Here is a 19,881-nt window from a genome sequence, read left to right on the forward strand (position 1 = left end):
TGGAGGAGGGCACAGCTGAAACAAGAGGCGCAAATGTGGTTCAGAGTGGAGACTGGGACAGTTGTGAGGGTGCATCAGTGTGAATGTTTTCGAGGAAAGGATCAACTCTAAAAAAGAGATGGGTTTTCAAAGCGCGTCTAAAGATTTGAAGGCTGTGGGATAGTCTGATTGAGCGTGGTAGGGAATTCCATCTACATCTAAGAGGACGGAAAGGAGAGTATTTTAATATGAGGTTTGAGATGTATGCAGGGAGTAGTGTTGTTGAGGGCTTTATAGGTAATGGTGAGTAATTTGTATTTGATTCTGGAGGACACAGGGAGCCAGTGTAGGGATTTGCAAATTGGTACAGCAGATGTGGAGCAGTATTTAGGATGGATTGAAGTGTGGATATATGGGCGTCAAGACTGGAGATGATGAGAGAGTGGATAAGAGTTTATGTAGCATGTTGAGTAAGAAAAGGGCGTATTCTGGGAATATTTTTAAGGTGGAGTCGACAGGATTGGGAGAGAGTCTTGATGTTAGGAATAAAGCAGAGGGTGGAGTGAAGTGTGACACCTAGGCAGCTGGCTTGGGAAGGAGGAAACTGTGGTGTTATTGACAGTAAGGGAGATTTGATTGCAGGTGGTGACTGGCTGGAGGGAAGATAGTAAGCTCTGTTTTGGACATGTTGAGCTTAAGGTAGCGTAGAGACATTCATCTGGAGATAGCAGAAAGACAGTTGGTTACACAAGATAGTACAGAAGGAGAGAGGTCAGAGGAAGAGATATAGATTTGGGAGTCATCAGAGGTGGTATTGGAGGCCGGATGATTGGATTAGTACCCCACCAAGAGACGAGATGTATAATAAATAAAAAAGTAAGGGGTCAGGAACAGAACCTTGTGGATGCGAGGGATGTGCCAAAGGTAAAAGCACTAAAGGAGCAGTTCGATAGGTAGGAAGTAAACCAGGAAAGACGGTGATCAACCTATCAAAAGCTGCAGAGAGGTCCAGGAGAATGAGTATGGAGAAATGACCCTTAGACATTGCAGTAAGTAGATCATTGATAACTTCTGTGAGAGTAGTTTCAGTGCAATGTTGGGGGTGACCGTCTGATTCAAAGAGTCGAGAATGGAATGAGAGGAAAGTGAGACAAGCATTTGTACAATAATTGTTCAAGTAGTTTGGAGGCAGGGGGGGAGGGAAAAAGGACAGTGGTTGGAGAGAGAGGCTGGATGAAGAGATGGCTTCTTTACAATTAGTGAGGTGAGCGCATGTTTAAAGGAGGATGGAAATGTGCCAGTGGAGAGAGACAAGTTGATGATATAGAAGTGGGCATGCAGTGGAGGAGAGGGAGTGAAAAGTTGGGAACGAATAGGGTTGAGGGGACAGGTTGTAGGGTGAGATAATTGCAGAGACTTCGTCTTTAGTTACTGAAAAGAATGAATTAAGGGTGCATTGGGGAGTGTATGTGAAGGTGGGTGGAGTGACTGGAATTTAACATGAGGAAATAATCTTTGAAATAGGTGGAAAAAGATGGGTAGTGAGGGAGGAAAGGGGAGGAGGTGCAGGTGGGCAGAGAAGTTGAAAGTGGCAAAGAGGCAACGTGGGTTAGAAGACTGGGCGGATATTAGAGATTTGAAGAATGTTTGGCAATTTAATGGGCAGTTCTGTAAGATGAAAGGATGAATTTATAGTGGATGAAATCAGGAGAGGAATGACATTTTTTTTTTTATTAACCTATGGTACCTTAAACCCTATTTGATCATTTATTCTTTATAAGGATATTATTATCTGTCACAAGCATGTTTAAACTGCTCTACTGTATTAGCCTCCGCCACCTCTGATGGGAGGCTATTCCACTTATCCACTACCCTTTCTGTGAAGTAGTTTTTCCTCAAATTTCCTCTGAACCTACTTCCCTCCAGTTTTAGTGCATGTCCTTGTGGTCTAGTACTTCTCATCCTTTTGAAGAATGTTTTCCTCCTGTACCTTATATACCGTATATAGTCGCGTATAAGCCGATTTTTTCAGCACTCGGCTTATACACGGGTGAACTTAGCTGGTGTCCGGTCCCTCGGCTTCAACTTCTGCATATACGTTCCAACACATAAAGCTCGGCATTTGGAACGCACTTCCTGTTGTTGGAACGCATTGCCGGGTAAGGTCTCTCTCTCTCTCTCTCTCTCTCTCTCTCTCTCTCTCTCTCTCTCTCTCTCTCTCTCTCTCTCTCTCTCTCTCTCTCTCTCTCTCTCTCTCTGTCTCTCTCTCTCTCTCTGTCTCTCTCTCTCTCTCTGTCTCTGTCTCTGTCTCTGTCTCTGTCTCTGTCTCTGTCTCTCTGTCTCTGTCTCTCTCTGTCTCTGTCTCTCTCTGTCTCTCTCTGTCTCTCTCTGTCTCTCTCTGTCTCTCTGTCTCTCTGTCTCTCTGTCTCTCTGTCTCTCTCTCTCTCTGTCTCTCTCTCTCTCTGTCTCTCTCTCTCTCTGTCTCTCTCTGTCTCTGTCTCTCTCTGTCTCTGTCTCTCTCTCTCTGTCTCTCTCTGTCTCTCTCTCTCTGTCTCTCTCTGTCTCTCTCTCTCTGTCTCTCTCTGTCTCTCTCTCTCTGTCTCTCTCTGTCTCTCTCTGTCTCTCTCTGTCTCTCTCTGTCTCTCTCTGTCTCTCTCTCTCCTGTCTCTCTCTGTCTCTCTCTCTCCTGTCTCTCTCTGTCTCTCTCCTGTCTCTCTCCTGTCTCTCTCTGTCTCTCTGTCTCTCTGTCTCCGTTCATACATTTATATCCCTACCCCTTTATTTAGGTTAGGATTGGGAACCTATCATTTTTATTTAGGTTTTTACATTAGCGCTCTTTTCCACCCTAGGCTTATACTCGAGTCAATAAGTTTTCCCACTTTTATGTAGTAAAATTAGGTGCCTCGGCTTATATTCGGGTCGACTTATACTCGAGTATATACGGTATTTGAAAGTTTCTAACATGTTCCCCCTTTCCCTTCTTTGCTCCAAACTATACATATTGGACACTTTCTCATTAATAAAGTTTGTTGTCATGACAGTTCAAATATTAGGATATAATGCAGTGTCATATATGTTCATATGCTTCACATGTGGGTCAATTTACAGTTTCTGTGATGGCCTCATTAAGTCGTCTTTCCCATTAGACCAACCAGAAGAGAAACAAAAGGTAAAAAAGGCTGCGGATCACTGCCGACAGATTCTTAATCATGTCAATCAGGCTGTCAAAGAAGCAGAGAACAAGCAGGTGAGGCTTATTTGGTGTATCTTCTGTAAGGATTCTGGCTGTCTGGTTGTGAAATGTCACAATAGCACTCTGCTATGATGTAATTACTCTTCTAATATTGCTATTTTGTTATAATCCAGCAGACCACAGATGTTTGTGTATGACCGCTGATAGCTAGGGATTTTTATAAAGTTATGTATGTTATAGACTTAAAACCAGAGAAACTTAAAACCAAACTTTCAGGGTAGAGATACACCCAATGTGAACTTTCTTAAGGCGTTATAAATGTCACTTGTTTTTATGCTGTAATAAACACTATATAGAGGTGATGCAGCCTGCAGCCACTAGAAAGTATCAATTATTACAAATATTTGTTTCTGTTTTCAGAGATTGGAGGATTACCAACGTAAACTTGACCTGACCTGCCTAAAACCAGGGGAGTATCCAATGATTGATGAGCTGAGAGTAAGTACATTCTTTACAAACAATCATCTACTGCATACATCACAGACTCTGCATCTCTGTTGAGCTTTAATCTGTTAGTAGAAATTGGAGCACTACCTCTCCTTCTCCGTTGAATGCAGTTCTCCAAGTTGGATGGGGAAGTAAAAGACAGGACTATTTCTCAAATGCCTTTTAATAGAATCAATCATTGCAAACAATATACAAACTAAGCAGGTTTCAAAATATGTCTGAATAGGCCAGGTTTTTATTAAGCGTAAAATTTATTTTTTTGCTTAATCCATTCTTAATACAGATATAGACTGCAAAAAAGTACTAAGCTAAGCTTTTCTTTCTATATCTTCCATACAAAAACCTGATTTTTCCAGTATTTCACCTATCTGAAGGTGTGAACAGTACGAACACTCTAGACATTGTTAGAAAATGGATAAGACTATGAGCTCTACATGCTCTACTCTTTACTAGTTTTTGCATGTTGCATTTATGGTACATCATCCTCTTTGTAAAGAAAAACAACAAAAAAGTGTGACTAGGCTTCTGAAGGTGGTCATGACCACACCTTTCTTGCTACTGGTACATGATTAAAGCTCCAATCATGCTGAAACAGGTTTTCAAGTTTTTATTTAATTGAGATAAAATGCAAACAAGGTGTTAACCCCTTTATTGGAGTTAACGAGTAATGAATTAAATTATGAAATGATAATACTTTGTAGCCCATACACCATCCTAACTAGTCCCTTTATTTATGTAATAATGTCGCTAGTCTCCGGCTACTTTTTGTTACTTCTACTCTTGTGTCTTGGTGTCTGGTTTTCACTGGACACTACCAGCAATAGTAGGTAGAAACCTTAATTTGTCACTAAAAGTAAAACAGAGCAAACTTCATGTAACATTGAGCTAATGTTTATTTGCTTCAAAAATTTAGACTAGATAGTAAAAATTGGCTTTTTGATATTTTAAATGTTAATGTGTGATAACAAGTGTAATTAAAAAAAAAATACATCTAATAACCAGTGAGGGATTGAGAGTATGTAGGCCATGTCGTACTCTCGCCTTCAGTAACAATCAATGATTAATTGCGTTTTTCAAGACAAGTATGCAAGGATCTGCTTTGATCATGTTCTTACGGGAATAGATATCTTCATTGTGTGCAACCATATTTATTTGAGACTTTTTTTTTTCCTGGATGGTTTTGTTAAACATGCACATTTGGAAAATTCTTAACTCGATAATGGCCATTTTTTTGGGCCATTATTGCCCATGTTAACTCTACTTGAGTAAATTGCATACATGATTTTGATACATGAAGGGTTACATTCTAACATCACAGAACCCCAAGCCTTATTTCTGTCACTAGTGACTGATAAAGATCTTCTGTGGTGTTTTTAAAATGTATTTTAGACTGTTTGGGAGCAATTAAAGTTTAAATGCCCACATCACCATAAACAAATCATTAATTAATTTTCTAATCTCTCCGTTCTAATAATAATCAAATTATTTTAAATTACGGTAAATTTGTGCAATTCTACTGCACTCTGCTGAGCAAAACCGACACTTTTGCCATTCATATGATTAAGCAAAACATTTACAATGGCCGCAAAAAGCTCATTGCAATGCATTGCCTATGAAAATGAATGAGATAAGCTCAGCCAATGACAAGCAATGCTTTAGCAGTTACAGACCTCCAGCTCCATTGAAAACAATGACATTCCCAACAAAGGAATGAAAGACACTGGTAGGAATTTGGTTGAAAGAGCATCCTGGTACTTGCAGTAGATTGGGTAAATTGCAAATTGCCATGTACTGTGTATCACTAAAACAATACATTTTCTCAACATTGCCCTTTGGTAGATCTCTTCTGTTTTTATATGTAGTATATCCAAACGTGTGTAGGTGTACAGTCAACCCTACCCTACAGCTAAGCTTTAGAGTGATTATATTGCTAATATAATGATATGTAAGGGTAAATTGATGTCTAATTTGTTTCTGTTGTGTAGAATCTAGATTTGACAAAGAGGAAGATGGTTCACGAGGGGCCTTTGGCTTGGAAGGTGAACAGAGATAAGATAATTGGTAAGTGAAATAAATGTGTACTTGTATGTAAGAGACAATGTTACCAGGCCAACAATATTTGTGGTTCTCCTTCATGTAACTGATTTTTCTCTAATTATATGGCCGCCTGATTGGCATCTTTTATTTTTCTCTTATTTATTGGTTAAATTATATTATTATTTGTTTGTGGTTAATGTGTACATGTGTCTGTGTGCATACACATGGTGGGTGAATAAGTTGTTCTTGTAGCACTGTTCAATTCACTATGTTACCTACCCCAGCTAATACATATTCATTCACATCTCTCTGTCATGCACCTACTCAATTTACACTCTCCCCTATTTACTATCACCACACCTTATCTTCAGTTTCCCAATTTCTTGACAACTTTGTAGCCTGGCTCACTTATTTCCTATCCTTTGATTTGTCTACTCTCGTGCTAGGCGATTTCAAGATTTCCATTGGTGATCACAATGTCTATTCTTCCACTAAACTTTTTTCACTTGCTCCCTCCTTTGGTCTCTCCCAGTGGACCCCACCTCCTACCCACTGTGATGGACACTTCCTTGACCTTGTATTCTCCCGCTACTGCCTAATATCTAATTTCACGAATCTAGCAGTCCCACTCTCCGACCACAACATCCTTTCCTTCAGCCTCACCTTACCTCATACCCTACACCCAAATCCACACGTACACAACGACACCTAGGTACCTTTAACCCATCTTCACAAAAACAACTATTTTCTCCTATGGCTGCATTGTCCTGCGCAATCAGGCTGCCACTTTCTACAACAAAACACCCTCTCCAGCCCTTGACAATACAGCTCCAGCTACTACCACATATAGGACCTGAGTCATTAAGGGAGAGCAAAGCATAAAAAAGGAGTAACTTTGCACCTGGGCAAAACCAGGTTGCATTGGAGGGGGAAGTAAATTTAAAATGTGAGGACAGATTTATAGTTGGACTAGGGAATGTCCTAGATCAACTTTATATTTCAGTGTAAAAATAAAGCTAGCAAGTATTTGTGTGCTACATGAAAAAACTGTCAGTACTTAACTTACGTGCAAAATAATAGACTAATTTGCACCCCTTGCATTGTAGCATGGCTTGTCCCGGAGAACATTTACTCCTTTTTGTGCCTTACTTTCCTCAATGACTCAGGCCCATAGTCACAAACGATCCAAACACCAAACAGACTTTCTACCTGCAAAAGTGCTCCCACACTGCAGAGCGCCACTGGCGGAAATCTTGTTCCTATCCTGATTTCCTTCACTATAAATTCATCCTTTCATCTTACAGCACTGCCCTTTCAAATGCCAAACAAACATTCTTCATATCTCTAATAACCACCCAGTCTTCTAATCCACATTGCCTCTTTGCCACCTTCAACTCACTTCTCTGCCCACCTGCACCTCCCCCCCCCCCTTCCTCACTCAGTCCATGATTTTGCCACCTATTTCAAAGAAAAAAATCAACACTGTTCAGCAAGATATTTCCTCATGCCAAATTCAACATACTCCACCAACTCTACCCACCTTCACCTACATTCCCCAATCCACCCTTAATTCATTCTCTCCAGTGTCTGTAAACAAAGTCTCTACACTCATCTCATTATCTCACCCTACAACCTGTCCCCTCAACCCTATTCTCTCCCAACTTCTCCGCTCCCTCTCCTCCACTGCATGCCCACCACTAACTCACCACTTCAACTTGTCTCTCTCCTCTGGCACATTTCCATCCTTCTTTAAACATGCGCTTCTCTCACCAATTCTACAGAAATCAACTCTCTATCCAGCTTCTCTCTCCAACTACCACCCTGTTTCCCTCCTCCTCTTTATACACTAATTGCTCAAGTAGTTTGGAAGCAAATAACTGTCTCACTTTCTCTTCTCTCACTCCATTCTCGACTCTCTGCAATCAGGCTTCCATCCCCAACATTCCACTGAAATTGGTCTCTCAAAAGTGATTGGTGATCTACTTTCTGCAAAGTCCAAGGGTATTTTCTCCATAGTCATTCTCCTGGACCTCTTTGCTGCTTTTGACACTGTTGGTCACCTTGTTCTACAACACACCCTGCACTCCATTGGCCTTCGTGACCGTTCTTTCCTGGTCCGCTTCCTAACTATTGAATCGCTCCCACAAGGCTCTGTTCTTGGCTCTTTACTTTTTTCATTGTACACCTCTTCTCTTGGGGCACAAATTCCCTCATTCTGCATCCAATACCTTCTCTGCGCTGCTGATACCCAAATCTATACCTCTTTTCCTGATCTCTCCCCTTCTATACTATCTCGTTTAGCCAACTGTCTTTCAACTATCTCCAAATGGATGTCTCAAAGCTACCTAAAGCTCAACATATCCAAAACAGAGCTGCTTATCTTCCTTCCTGCCATAATCACCACCTTCCCTGAAATCTCCCTCACTACACACACAATTTCCTCAGTCTCCCAAGATCATTGCGACAACACCACCCCTTCATACATCTCAAATTTTATATCAAATTTCTCTCCTTCCTGTCCTCTTTAGATCTACTTCTTACCTACGATTTGTCTCGTCTCTGGTAACCACCTCTCACTCGTGCCTTCAATACTTCTCCCGTGCTGCTCCTATTTATGGAATTCACTTCCGTGCTCAATCAGACTTTCCCACAGCCTTCAAATCTTTAGGCGTTCTCTAAAAACCAGCTCTTAAAGCTTAAAGCTTACCTAATCCCTATTCATACTAATACACCCTCACAACTGTCCCAATCTCCACTCTAAGCCACACGTGCTCCTCTTGTTTCAGCTGTGCCCTCCTCCACTTAGAATGTAAGCTCTCTAATGAGCAGGGTCCTCTACCCTTTGTTTGTATGTCTGCATTTATGTTGTCTGCCTTGTATGTCCTTGTTTTATGTATGTTCTTGTATTATATATGTCCTGTTTACCCTACTGTACGGCGCTGAGGAACACTGTGACGCCTTATAATAATAAGTTGGCATGGGTGGATGTTATTCATTATCTTGCGCTTTGGCATATAGCCTTCAGTATCCTTCAATCAGTGAATATGGCTAATGAAAACTTTGAAAGACAAATATAAAGTGGTTGAGGTATAAAATACATAGTTCAACAGATTTAATAATAATCCATTTTAATGCAGTATCTTGATTGACTGTATACTGTGTGGACAGTGTATTTTTTAATCACTAAATATAAGCCATTTACTGACGTGCTCAATATTACTTTCTACACAGAGTTGGTATTTTGTTGCTAGCTAATTAAGAGTAACAGAATACTACATATGACCAGTTTGTAGACTGCTTTGTACGTTGTACTTCAGCTACATGTGTAGTCTATGGCAGATATGTTTGTCTCATTCCTTACAATCAGTGGTTGAAGTGGAAATTTAGACATGGCAGTATGGAAAATGTAATCGGAATGTAAGTGAGTGGAATTTGATAATTTTACAGTTGAGGCAGTAGGAGAAGTGGCACTATGACATACCAGCGTATACACCACCACTTTCACCACAGGTTACAATTTTAAAATATTTTATTAACTTTAAGAAAAGGCACATTAAGCTGATTTGTATTAACATAGCAGTATTTTTTGCACTTATTTGTGTAATTGTTTTTATTTTTTCTGTCCACTTGAAAATCAAGTAACCAAGCACGGGTTGTGCTTCAACAAAAGTAATAATACTAATCTTAATTGCATACATGGTCACACACGTCTTGGCTCATTCTGGAATTATTACAGCTATGCGTTGTTTTTCTGTGTTGTGGTGGTTCAGTTTTTTCCATTGCGTCTTTACTTTATTGCTCATTCAAAATGGCACATCTATTGACTGAGGTTTTTTAAAATTTTGTCAGTTATTTTTTGTCTGCCTTATGCTTGGGCAACCTAAAACAGGTTTTCCTGGGATTTTAATATTGTGAAATGATCAAAAATTGTCAATGATACTTTATCACATGTTCTGCTGTATGTGAAAGACCATACTTATAGCTATATGGTAACACCATGAAGACCTTAAGTTACATAAAGTTTGCTGTTACAGACCTTTACACACTGCTGCTGGAGGACATTCTAGTTTTACTTCAGAGACAAGATGAAAAATTGATCCTTAGGTGCCACAGCAAGATTCTGGCCACCACTTCAGACAGCAAACACATCTTCAGTCCCGTCATCAAGCTCAACACTGTGCTAGTTCGGCAAGTGGCAACAGGTCAGTCATATCCTTCACCATTTGCATGAGGGGTAAATCAGTCCAAAATCTTTTACTAAATACTCTGGTTTTGTTTACGTTATCAAGGCTTTGCTTACAAATGCAGAAAGAAGCCACAATCCTAAAGCACCCTACTTAGTATCAGTTGTTAGGTGCCAGAATAAGGTTTGAAACTCTCTTCATATTTTTCATCTTCCTTCCATACATTTTTTATTTTCCCTTACTTGGGACAACTATCCAGTTGAATTTTTAGTTAACTTTGTTGGGTTGCACTAGATGTTCAAAAGTAATTATATAAGGAACAATGCCAAAATAAGATTTGCTAGTTTCGTTTCTATTTTTTCTGTGTTTATTTGATTTTTGCACTGCACCCAAAGTAAAGATATATTTATTCCTGTGTGCTGTAAATGGAAATTTTGAAATGTCATATTCATTTGGATACACAAAATAGTTACAAAGCTATTCTCATGAACTTTAGTCTGGTCACAAACGTAGAAACACTGCCATTCACCATTAAACCCCAAAGCGGATATGTTGATATTTAACACAGTGTTTTATCTTAACACTGGCTCTGCACTGTAACTTTGTATAGCTTAATTCCTTCAGCCCACATCAAAATCTTTTACAGCCACTGTAAGGCTCTTGCTTGCTGTAATATTACTGGCAATACCCACGTGTTCCACCAGTCTGCACAGAATATTTATTATCACCGAAGCTGCAAGCCAATTGCTCAAGTTCTGGCTTTCCATTGCCACAATATGATGCAACATAGAAAACATTAACATGTCAGCAATGTCAGAAAAATACAACAGAGTGGTGGACAGATTTGGTTAAGCATAACGGTTATTTCAGGTTTATTATTCAGTTAAGTAATACACAGACTCTGCCATATGTTAACATCCAAAACAAAACACACAGACCCCCTGCTCAACAAATCTACAACAAATCTTTTTTTTTTTCTTTTTACAGATAACAAGGCCCTGTTCGTAATATCCATGTCAGACAATGGGGCACAAATATATGAACTGGTCGCAAACACGGTGTCCGAGAAAAATGTGTACGTTTTTTTTACCCCTTTACGTTTTTTTGTGTGAATTTGGCTGTATTGTTCAGACTTTATGTTGTTATTCTTCAAGGTTAATTAGGCCTTTAATAAAAGGTATGTATGCAGAAGCTCACATCTTCATAATTTTGAAAACAAAAAGTTTGCTGCAAACCCTGGTGCTAAACGATGGAAACATATAAATGAAGCTGTCAAGGGTGTATACACTGGATCAGGAGTTCAGAGTGGTTTTTACTTAATTTGTACTGATGATCTAAACCAAGGATTTTCTTTATTCCAATCAAGGGAATGAATGAAAAAGCAAACAGCTAATTATGGGTAGTATGTTTTCTTATTTACACTACTGAACTACATTTCTCATGCACCACAATAAGGGTTTGAGCCATAGTAAGGCTGCTAAACCCCATTTTTATAATTTGTGTCCTATCTACTACTCAACATTGCTGCTGATTTACATTTTTACATACATTTTCATATTACCTAGAAAGTGTTTATAAAAACATCTGTTAGGCAGAATTTTCTCTTATCAGATGTGCTAGTATGTTTATGACTTGGCAACTCTTGAAAAAAGTCTAAAAGAGGCTTTGTTCAAAAGTTGTTCGTTTTGTTTTGTTAAAACAAGTAAGTATTAAACACCATTGCTGAGTGGCAGTCAGTGAGAGCCGCGGATCCAGAGACGGCACTGTTTATGTCATTCCTTTCGTGGCACCCCTATTGCAGTGCACAGAAGTCAAAGTGAAGGTTGTGTGATGCTTCCTCATTTAAGAACTTAATACTGTGATGTCACCCCTGCAGCAATCAGTCCCGAGGCAATGCAGTAGAGATCTATGTAAACTCTATCGAATAGATAGATATCCTGTTTACACAGAATTATTTAGCTCTGGCAAAAAGGGAGACCAGTCACACAAACCAAGGTTTCCCCAAGTTAAAAATAATACAAAATGTTACCAAAAAATAAAACTATTTAATTCGGTGATAAATTGGCTAAATCAGGCCTGTCCAACCTGCGGCCCTCCAGGTGTTGTGAAACTATAAGCCCCAGCATGCTTTGCCAGTAGACAACCTGTTGATAGCTGGAAGAGCATGCTGGGACTTGTAGTTTCACAACATCTGGAGGGCCGCAGGTTGGACAGGCCTGGGCTAAATTATCCACACCTAGCTTTTTTTTCTGGATACAGTTACTGTATATTCAATGAACAGAGCCTTGCTGAATTGTTAAGATTAAAAACCTTTAAAGATACAATTGAAAGCCAGAAAGCTGACAGTTTTTAGTAAAAGTTTTATGACAGGTCTTGGGCTTGTGCAAGCAACTAAATTAATTTTGCCTTAAGTTGGAAGACAACTATGACCATCTATGGAGCATGTTTCTTCAGACCTTAGAAGAACAAGGCAAAGTCACGCTTATATGGATTCATTATTAATAAATAAAATGAATACAAATATACAGAGAATTAATATAATGTGTACAGAATTTTTGCCCTTATGCCCTATGAAACTTTACAGAACCACATTGGAATATAATATATATGTATGTGTAATATGCATGTATGTATGGATATGTGTATAATCTAAATTTTCTCTTATGCAGTTGGCAGAATCTAATAACCAGCATGGTCAGTAAATCGAAAGTGGAAGATCCCAGACCAGCAATTCCACCAGGGATTACCAATGAGTAAGTAATCGGGTAGGGAAAGATTCTGTGATTTTTATTAATTTTTGATAGACCTGTTTGAATTAGTAAGCTAGAAGAAAGTTCCTTGTACATTGTATATGAAAATAGCTAGAAGCAAAAGCAGACTTTTGGAATAGATAATAAATTATGAATGAGAAGAAAATGAACAAAATGTTTTGTGTTGTGAAGCAAAAAGTAGGGTTAATGGTTTGAGATAAAAAGGTAGAAGCATGAGGCAATGCTTTGACAGAAGCAACAAATGTCTTAAGGGAAAGTGTTCTTGATGGGAAAAATGACATGGGGGACAGCGATGAGTTGGTATTATGGCTGTGCTTCTCAGTGCAGATGGGTGTGTTTAGTTAGTACTAAGGGTTGAGAACAGAAAGATCATTTTGATTTGTTCTACACAGTGAGGAACATGAAGATGGAGAAAAACAGAATGAGGAGCATGAGCAACAAGGAGGTGGGGGTATCGCTGGGCCTAGCTCAGGTGAGTAAAATGTGTAAGACCATGTGCCATAAGGGTAGTGTAAGAGAATACTGTGAAATATAACTATATTCAAAGTCAGAGACTTAAGGCATTGTGCTTATATATTGGCACCAAGCATAGAGATGACTATATCCTTCTCTTCCACAGTTATAGGGTGCATTATAGCTAGTAATACATGAAGAATACATTTTTTCAAAGACATGAATTATGTATTTGTACCATTTAACTTCATTGTGTTTTGATTAACTTTTACATTTGTTTTTGTTGTAATGGGAGAAAGGACAGCCATGTCCTATGACACATCTGTTGCTTGGTGACAGACATCTGTCATGAGAAGCTTGTACCTTGGGCTGGTTGTACCACTGGTACTAGGTCTTCTCTGATCAGTGAAATATCTGGATGGTTAAATAAATGAAATGGAGGGACTTGGAACTAAAGAATAGAAGCTTGAAGTAATGCTCAAACTCAATGTATGAACAATTGTGAAGTATTGTTATCATTGTAACTCTCTGGCATACAGGAGGAAAATCTCACAATGGCCACCTTAGTGAAAAATAGTATCGTCTTTGATTATTGTTGTCAGAGTTTGACAAAGAAAAGAATATCTTTCGTAACTGTCTGTGGAAGTATTCACACAGCACTTGACTGAATGTACTGTTAGTGCATTTAAAGCATAGAGATGATCACATAATGCATACAATCAGATCTATTAAAAAGTAATGATCCATATCATGTTTTCACCTCTACCACTACTAATACACCTTTGTCCTTCTTAAGCTTCTTTTTTATATTCCTGCTTTCTTCTTTTCAGGCATAGCAACAACATACTGTTTGTAAACCAGCTACAGTGGGTGCACTTTGGCCACGAAAATGTGATGGCTTTGGCTTTTGGGCAGGAGATGTTAGTCTGCAATTATTTTGTTCAAAATTAATATTCATTATTTTTAAGTTAAAAAGTATGTGGATGCAACATGAGTTATGTTGCAATTTATAATTAAATGTTACAATGGTATAAATGTGAGTAAGGGTCAGCTGATTAAATGTGTCTGTGGGGGTTAATGAAAGTGCTAGAAAAGAGCATTCCAAAAATAACCAATACTTATAGATTGATTTAAAATAGGATCAGTAACCTTTGTTGCAAAACCGAAACTGATATTAACTCCTTGCTGACTGTGGTACAACAGGGTTAAACTATTATTATTAGAAGATTATGCAGCACCTTACAGAGAATGTTTAATCATTCTCAGCAGTCCACAGTGGAACTTAGTGTAAATTCCGCAGTGTACACATGTAGATAGGTCTCTTTTGGATAGGGCCAAGTAAGGGGACGGTGATTGCAAGGGTTAGGTTTTGCATTGGGTTTACAAAAACAGTGTACGCACATTATGCCTGGCACTCCAAAATGTGTGAATTTGCAAAGGAAAAAGTTCAGAACAGACTTGTTTTGCCAGGTACTTTCTGCCTTTCTTATTACTAATCATGTTGTAACACAACTTTGTATTACAGAGGAAGTTTCAATATATTCCTAATAAGCCAAACTACCATAATATTAAGATATCCATCAGCAAATTATTAGTCTTTATGATGGCTAATAATTTATTATTTGCCTTATTCAAAGGCTATTACCTCTCTTAATCCCTTGTTCAAATATATTTCATTCTGTCTCCCCTTTCTTCCCTACTTCTATCGCTTTACACCCATTCCGCCGCAATGACAAAAACATACAGGTGCACTGTTGAAAAGTTGATGCCTCTGTATCGTTGCGTTACAATCTTAACTGCATGAGAAGTCTGGTAGCACCTTAGACCCAAGGAAAGCAAACCACATTCTGTAGGAATGTCCAGCTCTTCAAAAGATCTTCCTTTTATATGCATTGATTCTCTTTTCCATAGCAAGTAACTGTTTGTTGTTTTTTGCCAGCTTTACAGTGTTTTCTGACACTTTGTAGTACTTTCTGATATTATGTCCCATACATTTGTTAACTCGATCTAACTCGTTGTCTTTCAAGGTCATTATTTGTGTGACTTTCTCCATTTACTAGACTAGAGATGGCCAGGCTGGTTAGCCCCATTTGCAACTTCCTTAAGCAGTCAGACCCTCAACAGAAATCTAAGGGTTGTCTTTTGGTACACGTCTTTGGCATGCATTTTGATGAAGATCTCCAATGAGGTTTCGTTCTGTGTCAAGGCTTAAAATTTTTAGCCTGGTCTTTTGTCTCCCGGTCATTTTTAATAAATCTTCTCCAACTGCGATTTTTGAAGCTTTCTTTAGGGAATAGACAGTTTTTAAGCCAGACACAATATTCTGTATTTTATTCAATGCATCAAAACCATTACAGTTTCTTTGCACCCTTGACTATCAGTGCAAACCTGCCTGGATTGATACCATTTTTCAAATAGTCAATGCTAGAGTCCAACTCATTGACAGCAAAACAAGGCTTGTGGACTATGTAGGCATGCTATGTTCTATCATGACCACGTTTCAAATACAGCATTTACTCAAATTTTATTTTTAAGCGGTCATATACTATCTTGATGTATTTTGGCAATGGCAGAAGCTTAGCAGATACTGACTAAACTTGTTTTCTGTCCTTAAACCATTGATTTTCTGATTTCATATTAAAACAGAGGTCATGTTTCCAAAAGAGATTTAGCAAATAATCCAGAACAGATTTGACAGCAGTCATTTACCATTGAAGTTGTAGGGGTCTGTCTCCATATAACAAGTTCACAATATTCCCTGTTAAGGACCTATGTATTTAGTGATGGGCACCTTTTGTTGTGGAGTCTTTCCAGCAGAACATAGCTGTGTTTGGAACCTTTTGGAAAGCTGAGGGCCTCAGCTACTTCAGTGAAATTTGTATGTTTCCTTTTTAAGCGTTGATATCTTACTGTTTTTCTTTGCTACTTTTTTACCCTTGCTTTTTTAGAACTTGAAGTTCCCTCTCAAGAGCCAGAAAGATGAGTTTGCGGAGCAGCAGGTTTTTTTTGTTGCTGTATAGATCTACACGCTCCCACATGTCAGTTTATTTAGAAGCCAATTAACCTTCTTGTTTGATTTTCTTTTTCCTACCACTGGGGGGCACTGCGACAATGGGGTATAGTAGATGGAATTGGAGCCAGGGTGCTTTAACTCAGGTGACACTGCGAGGTAGGTGGTCTCTTATTCAGCTGTTAACTAGACTGCAATTTATTGTCTATCTTACACTCAATCTATCTTACACTGTCCTACCTTGTGTAGTCGCTGGCGTGTTTCTACATACATTTAGTGAGCAGGTTGTCTGCGCTTCTGTTATAGCATCAGTGTTAACTAAGCCACCTATAGTGTTTGTGGACCCTTTTTCTCTGCTAGAACAATACCTTATTATACATCTGTTAGATGTTATAATATGTGTGGTCTCACATTGCTATTTTCTTTCTCTGGTGTGTTTCAAGACTAAGGAAGGGACCTGCTGGAAGGTCTATGTAACACTACACTTTTGCCAAATATAACTCTAAATTGTCTTTTATGGACAGGCTGAGCCGGGTTTCCTGTGTACAGCGTGAGGCGTAGGATTTGCATCAATGTCTGGCCTTGTGAGTTAGTGTCCGTATTAGAGAGAGCAACCCAAACAGAGGGGGACCCAAACATTTAATTATTTTTTACTTTTCAGTTTCTTTAAATATAAAAATATCAGCAGCTCTAGCTCTCTAATGTTCTTTCCACTGGATTCTGAGGCAGCTGTTTGTCAGTTCTTTCACTGACTGCTAACTGCTCGGGTTCCTGGAAATAGCTCTATCAGCAAAGGTTAATAGCTACTGCTATTCTGAGCAAAACCCAGCGGACGGAAGCAATCGCCGAATGGAGGGGGGAGAGAACTGAGAGTCAATGGGGTAGATTCAATTGGACGCAAGGAGCCGCAAGATATCTCCTAGCTGTGTATACATCTTGGTTTGTGTATGCTGTTTTTGTGTTTTAGATTTATAACTAGGTAGGTGGATATTTTTGGAACATTCATGGCTATTGTGTCTTGGGTAGGAGTGAATGTGGTGGGGAGGTTTGTACCTAAAAGAGAACGACATGTATTATGTACATTTACGTACACTTCACACTTACATTCACCTCAAAGCACACATGCATCTCCCACAAAACATGCATTTACTTCTGTTCACGTAGTACAAGCACACATTCATAAGGGGAAAACACAGTATGTACATGTGGATCACTCTGTACATGCACACACATTCCCTATTGCACACATAGAACAGAGCTTAGAGAGACACCCCAACTACTTGGAATCAGATGGACAGATTCAATTGGCCGCAATGTTCCTCTGAGGCATGAGTAAGATTTCTGTTATAGAAAAAAAAAAAAAAGTGTTTTGCGGCCGCTCCAGAGGCACCTTTGTAGTATGTGGAGAGCAGTGGGCTCATTTACGAATGGCCAAGTTGTAGTGCAAAATCCTCTTTGGCGAAATGTCATTTGTCAGGGGGGGCAAGTGACGCGATTTACAGCGAATCGCGTTATTCTGACCAGCGGGATGCGGGAGACTTGCCTGCTCTCCCGGGAGTCCGGGAAACCGACCTGGATTTTGGGAATTTCCAGGAGAGTTGGCAAGTATGCCCTTCATACATGAGGACCAGTGGGTTCTGGTGCACAGGTGGATATTGCTATGCCTTACACAAGGGGTTGTTGGTTCTCTGGTAATCGCAGCAACTAAAGCTTAGTGTGAGGTAGGGAAAAGGTAGTGAATTATATAAGACTACATGAGTTATTCCTGATGCGCTGCAAGACCCAGTATATTCAAGGACCTGACTAAATTCCACTGTACAATGTTTGCTGTATATTAATATTGATAACCATTTTTTTTCTTTACGTTTATCATTTCCCTGCCTGAAAACTCCTGAAACTTTGTGAGCCTTCCAAATGTAACTATAAACAATAAATATTCTAGTTAAAACACTTTGGTGTTACACATAGGCTTTGCACAGCCTGGTTGGTTGTCTGGGAACTTACGCTGCAGTTTATAGATACATAAACAACTATGTTGTTTTACTGACTGGTTTTATTTCACATGCTTCCTTTGATCCACATTTTGTCTCATAAAAACTGACATCCTGTTCTCAAAAAAAAACAAATAATCCTTGATTGCCTAGCATATCTTTTTCCCCGTAAATATCTGATAAATCAAGAACCTGGGATGCCTCGCATAAATTAGTCATACACTGCGTAACTTCATGTATCTGGTTCTGCCAAGTTTCTTAAAAAGAGATCCCTCAACACAGCAATGTTCTGAATCATTAGCTAGCATAATTCACAAGCTCCACGTATAAATGTGTGGTATAAATCACCACAACAGCTGAAAAAAAGCTATCCATTAGATGTCTGTACTATTGGCCTTTCACTAGGAAAGCTTACAGATTTGAATGATTTTTTTCTTCGGACAATGGCTAAATAATATGTACATTAATTTAAATCATAATTTATTGTACACAACATTTTGTACAGCATTGCACAACGTGCAATTTTATTTTAAGTCTTTACACTATATTTTGATATGTTTTATTGTATGGACAATTGCTATTTTACCTGTTAATGATTGGTAAGAAAATCCTATATTTATTCTTTAGTAAATGATGATGTACAGCTGACAAACTTTATCCTGCAACTTCAGGCACTGAGTAGTTCACTGTTAAAACAAAATAATTTTCCCTTTTTACATCACTCATTCATATTTTGCATGAAATATTGTTTTTTCATTCTAAACATATCCATTCTATTATTTTGTAATTTATTATTTCATCTGACTTTGTGTATACAACCCTGTGCCCCCCACTTTGAGAAAAAACATATTGACAGCTTCCATTATCACATATGAATTATAGCATTAGGGCAAGTCTGTGTATGTAACACATTGTGCATTCTTTTGGGACACACACACGTCTCTTAGCTTATTAGTATTAGATTTGTGCTTTGGAACTATTGTTTGGGCATTTTTTTTTTCTCTTTTTCACCTTCATGTTTTAATGAGAAATTTTAAGTTTCTAGGTACAGCAGTAAATCTGACTTGAAGTATAAGAACAGTGTGGAAGGAATTAGAATGCAGGGTTTTATTGTAAATTACTATTACAGTATACAATCACATGCAGTCTATGCATGGCTACCATATTTTGTTCTAGACATAGAGCCCACCAAAATAGCTGTTAGTGGGATGGCATATTTATTGATGGCAACTTAAATTGCTCATTTGCACAGCTGTGAAATTGGATTTGGGCAGCACGGTGGCTTAGTGGTTAGCACTCCTGCCTCACAGCACTGGGGTCATGAGTTCGGTTCCGGAACCATGGCCTTTTCTGTGTTGAGCTTTTATGTTCTCTCCGTGTTTGCGTGGGTTTCCTCCGGATGCTCTGGTTTCCTCCCACATTCCAAAAACATACTAGTAGCTTAATTGGCTGCTATCTAATTGACCCTAGTGTCTGTCTGTCTGTGTATGTTAGGGAATTTAGACTGTAAGCTTCAATGGGGCAGGGACTGATGTGAGTGAGTTCTCTGTACAGCGCTGCAGAATTAGTAGCGCTATATAAATAGCTGATGATGATATGAGGCAGCTACGTTCTCCTCCCATGTTGTAGCAGTTGTTTTGGCCTTTTCCACACTTTGTGGTGAAGAATTTGTTGTCAGGCCTCACTAGTTCCAAGTCTTTCCTGGTCGATACTCCCTGCTGTTGGAAGTTGAAAAAATGGCCAGTCTGATCACTGG

At 38.9% G+C, this 19,881-nt stretch overlaps 1 protein-coding gene across 6 annotated transcripts in view; it reads left to right on the forward strand.

Moving 5' to 3' along the window:
* The window catches only part of ARHGEF12 (Rho guanine nucleotide exchange factor 12), a 187,322-nt gene that overhangs the window by 147,601 nt on the left and 19,840 nt on the right, over positions 1 to 19,881 (forward strand). For all 6 annotated transcript variants that reach the window (XM_075190668.1, XM_075190670.1, XM_075190671.1 and 3 more), the window contains 7 exons: positions 3,126 to 3,226; positions 3,593 to 3,670; positions 5,665 to 5,740; positions 9,751 to 9,918; positions 10,888 to 10,975; positions 12,570 to 12,653; positions 13,064 to 13,143. In XM_075190668.1, the coding sequence (XP_075046769.1) occupies positions 3,126 to 3,226; positions 3,593 to 3,670; positions 5,665 to 5,740; positions 9,751 to 9,918; positions 10,888 to 10,975; positions 12,570 to 12,653; positions 13,064 to 13,143 (675 nt within the window). The remainder of the gene's footprint in view (positions 1 to 3,125; positions 3,227 to 3,592; positions 3,671 to 5,664; positions 5,741 to 9,750; positions 9,919 to 10,887; positions 10,976 to 12,569; positions 12,654 to 13,063; positions 13,144 to 19,881) is intronic.

Source organism: Mixophyes fleayi, chromosome 11, assembly GCF_038048845.1.
Source record: "Mixophyes fleayi isolate aMixFle1 chromosome 11, aMixFle1.hap1, whole genome shotgun sequence".
Taxonomy (NCBI): Eukaryota; Metazoa; Chordata; class Amphibia; order Anura; family Limnodynastidae; genus Mixophyes; species Mixophyes fleayi.